The sequence below is a fragment of the Mustela nivalis genome, assembly GCF_964662115.1.
Source record: "Mustela nivalis genome assembly, chromosome: 1".
Lineage (NCBI taxonomy): Eukaryota > Metazoa > Chordata > Mammalia > Carnivora > Mustelidae > Mustela > Mustela nivalis.
The window spans coordinates 198,510,629-198,523,478 of NC_139020.1; the positions used below are offsets into that span (position 1 = coordinate 198,510,629).

General features: G+C 37.9%; 1 protein-coding gene across 11 annotated transcripts in view; it reads left to right on the plus strand.

Moving 5' to 3' along the window:
- MAP4 (microtubule associated protein 4) overlaps positions 1-12,850 on the plus strand; it is a 195,736-nt gene that overhangs the window by 122,388 nt on the left and 60,498 nt on the right. For all 11 annotated transcript variants that reach the window (XM_082703335.1, XM_082703337.1, XM_082703316.1 and 8 more), the window contains exon 4: positions 9,821-9,943. In XM_082703335.1, coding sequence (XP_082559461.1) covers positions 9,821-9,943 — 123 coding nt within the window. The remainder of the gene's footprint in view (positions 1-9,820; positions 9,944-12,850) is intronic.

The following is a 12,850-nucleotide window of genomic DNA, read 5'->3' on the forward strand; positions in this document are numbered from 1 at the left end:
GCTCCCTGCTGAGCAGAGAGCGCAATGTGGGGATCCATCCAAGGACCCTGAGATCATGACCTGAGCCGAAGGCAGAGGCTTTAGCCCACTGAGCCACCCAGGTGCCCTGAAAGACCTACATTTAAGCTTTCTTTTAGAGCAGGCAGGAATTCAAATATTCCTGGTTGGTGCCAGGTTGGTGCCCTTTGTTTGCTTGCTTACTTGTTTGTTCTGTCTCCCTCTCTCTGTCCTTTCCTTTCTGTTGTTTAATCATTGCTATAGATTAATGAAAATATTTAATAATAAGGGGGGAAGAGAAGTGATTCCAGAATGTAGCCAAGGACCAGGTTTTGAGACTGCTGCTATAGTACTGTTGAGTCAGTTACAGATCAGTTCTCAGCACCAACCTCAGAACATGGAAACCGTTTTCTCCAATCATTCTCTGGTTAATTTCTCTTTAATAATCCAGAATGTGTTGTTAATTTGTGCTTTTGTGATTTGGGAAGTAAGATAAGTCAGTCCATAAGAATTTATTATTTATATTTTTATTAATTTTAAGAAGTGTTTATCCAAATGTTTTTCAACCTTTTCCCCTTCCCTCCTTCATATGCTACTTGTGAACCTTCCCGAGGACACTTTGGTGTGTTTTTTGATTTACAATAATCTTTCTGGCCTAAGAAGTATCCTAGTACTTCCACTTATTCAATAGCATCTGAGTACTTTTATGTAAGTTATATTTTACTAGGTTTTTTTTTTTTGGAGAGATATAGAGATGATTGGGTAAGTCAGAGATCTCAGAATTTAATTATAGAATTAAAATGTATTTTTAAAAAGATTTAAAATGTATTTAAGAAATTGTGTATCACACCTCACAACTTTTTTTTTTTTTTGAACTCTAGGTTAGTGGTCTGTGGCTCTAAAAGTCTTGAGGTCACACCCAGAGTTAAGTGGCAGAGATAAGGTTAGAACTTTTTAAAAAACTAAGGACTGTACATTTATATATTTGTTGGCTGCCCCCCTCCCGTTTAACATATAAGACTTTTAGAATCATACTTGGCTCGTAAGTCTCTCTCTCTTGCTTTTCTCTCCTCTCCTTGTTTCTTTCTTCCTCTGCTTCACTCACTCACTCACTCACACTCTGCCTTTCTCCCTCTCTCCTGCTCTTTGTCTCCCCTCTCTTCTCCTCTGCCCTCTCTTTGGCTTTGTATTCAGGCAGACTCTTTCAAGATGGGAAAGAGGGCCACCAGCAGCCTAGGTGTATCATTATGGCTTAAGATCCAAAATGTCAGAATGTCTGTATATCACATTTCTCCAAAGGACTTTTGGCCTGGTTGAATCACAAGTATACTCCTTTGGTCAAGAAAGCAAAAACACCGTGATTGACCTCTGCACTCGTTCTGCCTGGAAGGGAATAGGGCAGTGGATGCAGGCAGATAAATCTTGTTGTTGTTTTTTAAAATTTATTTTTATTTATATTTATTATATTTATTTAATCATAATATATAACGTATAACTATAATTTATATTTATAAATTATATATAATATATTTCTTAATATATATAATATATATAATATATTTCTTAAATATATTATAAATAAATATAATTTATGTTATATTTATTTATAGTATATTTAAGAAATAGAAATATATAAATATATAATATATAATATTATTTTTATTATTTATTATTATTATTATTTATTATTTATTTATTTATTATTATTATTTATTATTTTTATTATATATATATAATATTATTTTTCTTAGATAAAATCTGCTTTTTTTGTGTCTTTGACATCCTAGCTAGTCTCCAGAGGTCCTCTATGAAGACCTGCTGTCCTCCGTAAGCTTTTCCCACTCAGATTGGTGTGCTCCTTTTTTTCCCATCCTTAACCACGGCTTCAACTCATACTCGGCTCTGCTGAATATTTTCCCCAGTTCTCCAGCAGTATGTAAAAACAAATATGTAGTCTATATAAAATGGGCTCTATATGTCTGCTGAAATAGGTACAAATACATACTAGGTATTAGAGAAAATTAAACCACACAGATAACCCAATTTCACTGCACTCAGTTCTGCAGAACTTCCATGTGTTGAAATGCTGTTTAGTTGGCTCTCGGGGCACCTGGGTGGCTTAGTCATTAAGTGCCTACCATCAGCTGGGGTTGTGATCCCAGGGTCCTGGGATCAAGCCCCACATAGGGCTCCCTGCTGAGAGGGAAGCCTGCTTCTCCCTCTCCCACTCCCCCTGCTTATGTTCCCTGTCTCGTTGTGTCTTTCTCCATAAAATAAATAAATAAAATCTTTAAAAAATAAATACAGTTGGCTCTTTTGGGGTGCCTGGGTGGCTCAGTCAGTTAAATGTCCCAACTCTTCATTTTGGCTCAGGTCATAACTTTACTATCATGAGATTGAGCCCTGTGCAAGGCTCCACAATGGGCATGGATCCTGCATAAGTTTATCTCTTCGCAGGGCACCTGGGTGGCACATTTGGTTAAGTGTCAGACTCTTGGTTTCAGCTGGGGTTTTGATCCTAGGGCATGAGATCAAGCCCCACAAAGGGCTCTGTACTCCATACAGAGTCTTCTTAAGACTTTCTCTCACTCTCTCTCTGCTCCTCCCCTCTGCATATGAGCTCTAAAATAAATTTTTAAAAAAGATTTCATTTATTTATTTGAGAAAGAGAGAGAGCAAGCAGGCAGGAGGAACAGAGGGAGAGGAAGAAGCAGGTTCTTAAGCTGAGCAGGGAGCCCGACGTGGGGCTCAATCCCAGGATTCTGGGATCATGACCTATGCTGAATGAAGGTAGATGCTTAACTGACTGAGCCGCCCAGATGCCCCTAAAATAAATCTTTTTTTTTAAATTTAATTTATTTATTTGACAGATAGAGATCACAAGTAGGCAGAGAAGCAAGAGGAGGAAGCAGGCTCCCTGCTGAGCAGAGAGCCCGATGTGGGCCTCGATCCCAGGACCCTGGAATCATGACCTGAGCTGAAGGCAGAGGCTTTAACCCACTGAGCCACCCAGGCGCCCAGCCCTAAAATAAATCTTAAAAAAATAACAAAACAATAATTCTCCTTCTCCCTTTTACCCACCCACCCTCTGCATGTGTGCATGCTCTCTCTTTCAAAATTTTTTTTTTAAAAATTTAAGTTAAAAAATAAAGTTGGCTCTCTCAAAGCTAAAGGAGGGACAGAAAGGAGAAAGCATACTGGGGGAGAGATCAAAAGGAGGAGGAGGTGCTTTGAGGAGACGGAGGTGATCATTGAAACCTTTGGAGGTGCTTGGACATGAATTTACAGGACCCCGTTAACCTGGGGTTGACATCCCTGCTGGTGGGTTGCTGCCATACCTGAATTGTATTGCTGAGTTTTTCTCTTCCCTCCTACCCCAGGTTGTGCCATAACCAGAGGGGTTTACTTTTGTACTTTCGTCATTTAGTGAGAGTTGACCTAGGGACCAGCTCTGTGTGGACTCTTCTGTGTCAACCATTGTAAGCTGTCATTGATGAAAGACGATTATGATGATCAGTTTCCATCTTAAAAAGACAGTTGTGACAAACATTGCTTAAAGTTTGGAAAGAGTCTATCTTCTTTAAAGAAGAGCTGATGTTTCTTTTTCTTATAACTTATAGCAGAAGTTTCTTAGTTGTGTTGCAGATCAATGTCCATAATAACCCCCAGAGAGAAGCCACTCTCCCTAGAGGCTCTGGTCAACACACAGAACCCGGGAGGATTTGCCATTTGTGATGTTAACTGTCCTTCTAGCAGATGAGTTTCTTAGGGATCTGGTGTTTTATTTATGTAAGAAGAGTTTTAGTTACAGAATGGAAATTAAATATCTTAATTAAAATTAGATTATACAACCTCCATTCTTGTAGGCATGGAAAATAAATCCACAGATTTATGATGTTTAAATAAAAATGTTTATTTAAAAAAAAAATCTTCAGGTATCCAAGATTCTCTCAGGAGATGTTCCTGAAGAAGCATTTTGGAAAATGCAAATCGAGGATAAGTGATTTTTGTTTTATTTTTCTCTCTTTTTCCCCCAAACCACTTCTTGTAGGTGAAATCAGATTTAAATGATTCTATGAAACATGAAAATAAGGGCAACCTTGAAGTGGGGGAGCATTTGCACATAGAAGCAGCCAGATGTGGGCTACTACCTAGGGATGTCCTGTCACTTCCACACCCACTTTGCTTTGAGGTTAGCAGTGGGTGTATTAGTGGTAGAACTGTTTATAAGTACCCTGTGGCAGAGGCTTCTCCTTTTCCCAGCCACATCTTCCTTGGATCCTCTGTTTTCCAAAAGGAAGACAGTAGCGGAACTTTAAATTTTTGTACTGTGGCCTTTCAGAACTTCTTTCTCATTTACTTTTATGCCCTTCACAACAGAAGTTCATACCCCTAACAAGGAAGTGTGTACTAAAGTTACCCTAATCCATTTTTAGAATATTTTTTATCACCTTGGAGTTCCCTTGGGACCACTGATGCTCGATTCCCATTCCTACTTTCAGCCTAGGCAGGCACTATTTTGCTTCCTGTCTTTATAGTTGTGTCTTTTCTAGAAAATTGATGTAAATAGAATTATACAATATATAATCTTTTCTACCTTGCTTTTCTCACATATAATGCTATTTTTTTTAAAGATTTTATTTATTTATTTGACAGAGGGAGAGAGATCACAAGTAGGCAGAGAGGCAGGCAGAGAGAGGTGGGGAAACAGGCTCCCCACTGAGCAGAGAGCCCAATGCGGGGCTCGATCCCAGGACCCTGAGATCATGATCTGAGCTGAAGGCAGAGGCTTTAACCCACTGAGCCACCCAGGTGCCCCCATATAATGCTTTTTTTTTTTTAAGATTATATTTATTTATTTGACAGAGATCACAAGTAGGCAGAGAGGCAGGCAGAGAGAGGTAGGGAAACAGGCTCCCCACTGAGCAGAGAGCCTGATGCGGGGCTCGATCCCAGGACCCTGGGATCATGACCCAAGGTGAAGGCAAAGGCTTTAACCCACTGAGCCACCCAGGCGCCCCCATGTAATGCTTTCTAAGGCTCATCCATATTATAGTGTTTCTCAGTAGTTCAGTCCCATTTATAGCTGCATAATATTCCGCTATATTTTTTGCACCATATTTTGTTGATCCATTCACCAGTTGATGAATGTTGGGTTTCTAATTTTTAGCTGTTATGAATAATGCAGCTGTGAACATTATACATTAGTTTTTATAGAGATACGTGTTTTCATTTCTCTTGGGTAGATACCTAGGATTCAAATTGCTGGGTCAGACATGTTTAACATTCTAAGAAGCTGTCACAGTCTAGAAATAAATTCTTACATCTTTCAGCAAGAGTGCCAAGGTCAAACAGTGGGGGAAGAATACGGTAGTATCCCTTCATTGCCGTTTTGCTTTCCATGCTTTCAGTTATTTGTGATTAACTGTGGTATGGAAACAGATAGTCGTCTTTCTGATGTACCAGGTCAGTAGTAGCCTAACACTGGGTCCCAGTGCCTACGTCGTTCATCTTGCTGCATCTCATCCAGACATTTTATCATCTCACAACATCCCAAGAGGGGTGACTATAATATGGTAAGATAGTTTGGTAGACCACATTCACACAACTTCTGTTTACAGTATGTTCTAATTGAAGTTTCAGTACTAGTTATTGTTGTAATCTCTTGCTGTGCCTAATTTAAAAATTAAATTCTATCATAGATGTGTATGAATAGGCAAAAACATAGTATATAGTATATATAGGGTTCAGTAGTATCTGTAGTTTCAGGTGTCTACTGGGGAGGGGATCTTGGAACATATCTCCCACCAGTAAGGGGGAACTACTATAGTCTTTTCAACAAATGCAGCTGGGAAAACTGGATAGCTTTATGTAAAAGAATGAAGTTGGGACCCCTGCCTAACACCACATAAAAAAATAAAATGGATTACAGACCTAAACATAAGAGGTAAAATGATAAATCTCCTAGAAGAAAATATGGGCATAGATTGTTATGAACTTGGATTAGTGAGTGGTTTCTTGGGACTCCAAAGCCCAAGTGGCAGAAGGAAAGCAGGTGAAATGGAGTTTAACCGAGTGCCTGGCTGGCTCAGTGAGAGGAGCATATGACTCTTGATCTTGGAGTTGTAAGTTGGAGCCCTACATTGGGTATAGAGATGCCTGAAAAATAAAATCTTCAAAAAAAATTGACTTCATCAATATTAAAATGTTTGTGCTCCAAAGGATATCATCAAGAAAATGACTCTTGGATGGATCTAGAGGGCGTAATGCTAAATGCAATAAATCAGTCAGAGAAAAACAAATACGATATGATTTTACTCACATGTAGAATCTAGGAAACAAATGAACAAAGATAAAAAGAAACAACTCCTTAAATATGGAGAACAAACTGGTGCTTGCCAGAGGAAAGGTGAGTTGGGGGGCTGGGTGAAATGAGTACACTTCCTGTGATGAGCGCTGAATAATGTATGGAACTGTTGAGTCGTCATATTATACACCTGAAACTAATAAAATTGTATGTTAACTATGCTTGAATCAAAAAAACAAAAGTGAATCTTACATCTCAATAACTAAAAAAAGAAAAACCCAAATAGCTCAATTAAAAAATACATAAATGATTTGAATAGACATTTCTTTTTTTCCCCCCTAAGATTTGTTTATTTATTTGAGAGGGAGAGAGTACCCATGAACAGGAGAGGCAGAGGGAGAGGGAGAGAATCCCAAGCAGACTATGCAGGGCTTGATTTCACAACCCTGAGATCATTACCCAAGCCATACCAAGAGTTGGATGCTTAACCAACTACACCAGTGAGGCACCCCTCCCCCCTTTTTAAAGATTTTATTTATTTATTTGCCACAGAGAGAGACCATAAGTAAGCAGAGAGACAGGCAGAAAAAGAGGGGGAAGCAGGCTCCCCACTGAGCAGAGAGCCTCATGCAGGGCTCGATCCCAGGACCCTGAGATCATGACCTGAGCCAAAGGCAGAGGTTTAACCCATTGAGCCACCCAGGCGGTGAGGCGCCCCTTGAATAGACATTTCTTTTAAAACAAAAACAAAACAAAACAAAAAACACAAATGACTGATAAGCAATGAAAATATGCAGAACATCACTAGTCGTTAGGAAAATGCAAATCAAAACCACAGTGGGATACATTTCACACCCGCATCTGGTGTAGCTAAGATAAAAAAGATCAGCAAGTTTGGTGATGATGTGGAGAAATTGAAACTCATACATTCTTGGTTGGGATTGTAAAATGGGGTAAGCTCTTTGCAAAAGATCCTCAAAATGTTAGATGTAAGAGTCGCTGTATGACCTAGAAATTCGGTTAGGCATACACCCAGTAAAATTAGAAACGTATGCCCACACAAAAACATACATTCAATGTTCATAGCAGTATTATGTAAATAGCCAAAAATGGAAACAATCAGATGTCAATAGATGAACATATAAACTGTGGTATATCCATGCAATGGTGTGTTATTTGGCTGCACACAGGTATGAAATTCTGACAAATGCCACAATGTGGATGAACCTTGGAAATACTGTGCTAAGTGAAATAAGCCAGTCATAGAAGGCCACATATTGTCTCATGACATTTATATGACACATCTAGAATAGGCAAATCCAGAAACAGAAAGTAGGTTAGTAATTGTTAGGGGGCGGTGGGATAAGGGAACGGGTATAGGATTTTTGGAGTCATAAAAATACTTTGAAGTTAGATGGTGGTGGTTGTATAACTCAGCGAATGTACTGAAACTCACTTAAGTATGTGATTCTGCACATACTTAAAAGGATAAATTATATCTCAATTAAGGTGTTCATTTAAAAAAAAGAAAAGGAAACCATCAAACTCATTTCTAAAGTAGTGCCATTTAACATTTAACATTTAACATTCCCTTCAGGAATGAAAGAAATTTCCTTTTTCTCTGCATCCTCACAAATTCCTGGTATTGTCAGTCTTTTTGATTTAGTGGTTCTGTAGTGCAGTGGCATCTCACTGTGATTTCAATTTGCATTTCCCTAACGACTAATGAAGATGAGCTGCTTTTCATGTGCATATTACCCATTTGTGTATTTTCTTTGATGAAAAGGTCTATTGAAATCTTTTGCCCATTTAAAATTGAGTTGCTTGTCTTATAATTGTGTTGTTAGAGATTTCTTTCCAAGTCTTAATTTTTTATTATTAGACTCAACAAAGAATAACATCTTAATAAGTATGATCAGAACAAGTAAGATATAAGGGAAATAAGATTAAAACCTTACACGTTGTTCATTGCAAGTATAAACAAAAATAAACAAAAAAACTGAAGTAGCTATTTCCCCCATATTAAATGTTTAAACACAGTTTTGAACACACAGTATGTACCAATAATTTAAGTTTGCTATAAATACTGTTTTTAATGTGATAAATGAACTTGTTTCTAACGAAACTTACCTAATGTCGATCATAAGTATAATTATAAGAGATTTTGATCTCTTCTGCATACAGGTCCTTTATTAGATTTGTCATTGGCAAATAGTTTCTCCCAGTCTTGGGCTTCTCTTCATTTTCTTAATGGTATCTTTGAAAAGCTGAAGTTTTAAATTTTTTTTCAAGTTTTAAATTTCAGTGATATCCATTTCATCAGTTTTTTTCTTACATGGATGCTGCCTTTGATGACATTTCTAAGAAGTCTTTGTCTAGTCCAGGGTCACAGAGATTTTTTTCTCCTGTTTTCTTCTACAAGTTCTTTTAGTTTCTTTTAGTTTTAGTTTTTAGTTTTAGGTTCTTAATCTATTTGGAGTTAGATTTTACATATGGTGAAAGGTAAGTGGCCAGTTGTTTCTGTATCATTGGTTGAAAAAAATCCTTTCTCCATTGAATTACCTTGGCACCTCTGTTAAAAACCAATTGTCCACAATTTACGTAGTTTTCTTTCTGAACTCTGTTCTGCTCCATTTATCTAATGTGTCGTCCATACCACACTGACTTGGTTATTATACATGTGTAATAACTTTTGAAATCAAGTAATTTAAGTCCCTCGGTATGCTTTTCTTCAGAGTTGTTTTGGTTATTCTTTGGTTTGGGTTTTTTTTTTTTTTTCCATATAAATTATGAAATGAGCTTGTTGACACCTTCAGAAAATTCTCCTGGGACTTTTTTTTTTTTTTTTTTAAGATTTTGTTTATTTGTTTGACAGATCACCAGGCAGAGAATCGGGTGGGGGTGGTTGGGTGGGAAGCAGGCTCCCGGTGAGCAGAGAGCCTGGATTCAGGACCTCAGGACTGAGGCTCAATCCAGGATCAAGGCTCAATCCAGGACCCTGAGATCATAACCCTGAGCTAAAGGCAGAAGCTTAACCCACTGAGCCACCCAGGCGCCCCCTCTCCTGGGACTTTGAATTGTAATTGCCTTGAATCTCTTGTTAGTTTGAGAATTGCCATCTTAACAATATTGAGTCTTCTGTTCATGAACTTTGTATATAGCTCCCCATTTATTTAGCTCTGACATTTTAAAAAATTTTGGTGACCTGAAATGATTGCTGTTGACAATTTTATAAAATTGTATACTTGTTCTTTGTGGGTAAAGATCACTAACCTTTTCACATACTGTAACCAGAAGATATCCTGCACTGTTTTTAACCTTGTAACAGGCTATGCTTCCAGTGTTTTGATTATGTTTTTCTGTCTTAAAATTTGAAAAATAAATAAAGTCTTGAAAGGCAGTAGGTGGGTATGATTTTGTCATATTTTGCTAACTGTGATACTAGTAGAAACTCAATTCTAGTGGAGGAGAAGACATTAATACCATGTAACTTTGGTTTCGTGTTTCTATTCAAAGGTTCTCCAACTCCATTTCTTGAAGAGAAGATGGCCTACCAGGGATATCAGAACATCCAGAGCTGGCCAGAAAATACAAACTTTTGCTTTGAACCAGAACAGTTGGTGAATCCTACCCAGACTGGTAAATGCAGGCTTGCCTATGACTGCTCAAGAGTGTTGATGTAATCATGAAAAATTTGTAGCCACCACTCAGATAAAACTTTTTAGTCTACATATAGCATGCAAAGCACAACCAGAGTATAACTCTTTACCCTGAACATTTAGTTGACCCTTTCTCCTCTCAACCCCTTTTTCTGAGGCACATGCTTGTCCAGGTCCCTCCCTTTTGAAGACTGTTTTGAGTAGGTTAACTGAAATTCATATTCTTTGAAGATTAGTCAGTAGTACTTTAGAACCTTAGTTCTTCCAGGGGCACCTGGGTGGCTCAGTTGGTAAAGCGACTGCCTTCAGCTCAGGTCATGATCCCAGGGTCCTGGGATCAAGCCCCACATCAGGCTCCTTGCTCAGTGGGGAGCCTGCTTCTCCTGCTCCCCCTCCCCTGCTTGTGTGCTCTCTGTCAAATAAATAAATAAATAAATAAAGTCTTTTAAAAAAAGGAATCTTAATTCTTCCAAAAGGAATTATTACTGTAGTAGTAGCACCATTTGTTGAATGTGTATCAGGCACAGGGGCTAGAGCCTTTTTACACATATTTTCTGTGTTTCTTACCTAGCTCTGCAAGTGTCTGTTATCCTCTTTGACAGAAGGGAGAACTAGGACTCAAACCTAATTTCTATAAAGCCAAATTAATCTGTAGAGACAAAAACCATAATATGTAGTTCCTTCGAGCTGGAAATGGTGGCAGAACTGGATTGCAGTAGGACCTCAGAAGAGTAACATCGGTGCCTGCATGCCAGGTTGAGAGCTCAGTTTTCTGGTTTGCACTCATAAGTGACTTCTTTTATACCATCTAACTTACCAGGTTGCTCATAGCTGGTTCCAAAAAATCTAGTACTTGATATTCTATAATTTCCCAGTTATTGGCTATTTTCGATATGACAATTTTTAAAAACAGCTTTATTGAGATATAATTCACACAGCATACAGTTCACACTAAAATGTACAATTCAGGGGCGCCTGTGTGGCTCCACCAACCGGTTAAACATTTGCCTTCGGCTCAGGGTCATGATCTTGGGGTCCTGGGATGGAGCCCCCAGTCGGTCTCCCTGCTTAGCAGGAGTCTACATTACCCTCTCCCTCCACTCCTTTCCCCCCACTCATGCTCTCTCTCTCTCATAAATAAAATCTTTTTAAAAAATGAAATGCACAATTCAGTGGATTTTTAGTATATTCATGTATATATACACCAGTCACCAGAATCAATTTTTATTACCTCAGAAACAAACCCGGTAGTCTTTAGATACCACTCCCTATCTCCTTATCCACCCCAGCCCTAAGCACTAATCTACTTTCCGTCTCTCTCAGTTTACCTATTCTGGACATTTTAGGTAAATGAAATCATATGTGGTCTTTTGTGACAGGCTTTTTCAGTCAGCAAGTTTTCAAGGATCATGTGTTTCGTGGCACAGATCAGTACTTCATTCTTTCAGAGGAACTCAATCTCTGTATGGATATACTACATCTTCTTTATCTGTTCATCAGTTGATAAATGTATAGGTTGTTTGAGTGGTGGTTTTTTTTTTTTTTTTTTTTTTTTACTGTTGTCAGTAATGCTGCTTTAAACCTTCATGTGCAGGTTTTTTTCCCTTAGGTTTATACCTAGATGAGTATTGCTTATCATTTGATAACTCAGTGTTTAATCATTTGAGGAATTGCCCAAGTATTTTCCAAAGCAACTCTACCATTTTATAGTCCCACCAGTAGTGGATTAGGTTTATAATTCCTCCACGTCCTTGAAAATCCTTGTTTTCCCTTTAGAAAAATTACACCTAACCTAGTTGGTATTGAAGTAGTATCTTGTTATGATTTTCATTTTCATTTTCCTGTTGGCTAATGATGTTGATTATCTTTTCATTTTTTTCACATGTTTATTGGCTATTTGTATATCTTCCTTAGAGAACTGTGTGTTCAGATCCTTTGTCCCAGTTTTAATTGGTGTGTCCTTTTTGTTGTCCTGGAAGAGTTTTTATATACTGGACCCTTATCAGATGTATGATTTACAAATATTTTCTCCCATTTTGTGGATTGTCTTCTAATTTTCTTGGTCGTGTCCTTTAATGCATAAAAGTTTCTGATTTTGAGGAAGTCCAGTTTATCTTGTTTTTCTTTTGCTGCTCATGCTTCATGCTTTGGTGTCATAGCTTAGACTCTACTGCCAAATCTGAGGTCATGAACATTTATCCTCATGTTTTTTTCTTTCTTTCTTCTTCTTCTTCTTCTTCTTTTTTTTTTTAAGATTTTATTTATTTGTTAGAGAGAAGAAGCAGGGAGAGTGGCGGGGGAGGGAGAAGCAGGCTGCTCCTGAGGAAGGAGCCTGATGCAGGACTTGATCTCAGGACCCCAGGATCATGACCTGAGTCAAAGGCAGATGCTTAACCATCTGAGCTACCCATCTGAGTCCTATCCTTATGTTTTCTTCTAAAAATCTTATAATTTTAGCTCTTATATTGAGGTCTTTGATCATTGTACGTTGATTTTTATATATGGTTAAGAGGTAGAGAGATTCAAATTCATTATTTTGCATGTTGATATCCAGTTGTCCTGGGTGCATTTTTTTGAAAATTATTCTTTCCCCATTTCATGGTCTTGGCATTCTTGCTGAAATCTGTTGACCATAGATACATAGTTTGTTTTCTTCTAATCAACTCTTAATTATTTTCCATTGGATCTGTATGTCTGTTCTAATGCTAGTACTATACTGTCATGATTACTGTAGCTTTGTGGTAAGTTTTGCAGTTAGGAAATATGAGTGTTCCTGCTTTGTGGGTGGTTTTTTGTTTATTTATTTAATGATTCTTTTGTGATTCCATGTGAATTTTAGAATCTGCTTCTCAGTTTCTCTAAAGAAGTCAGCTAGGATTCTGATAGG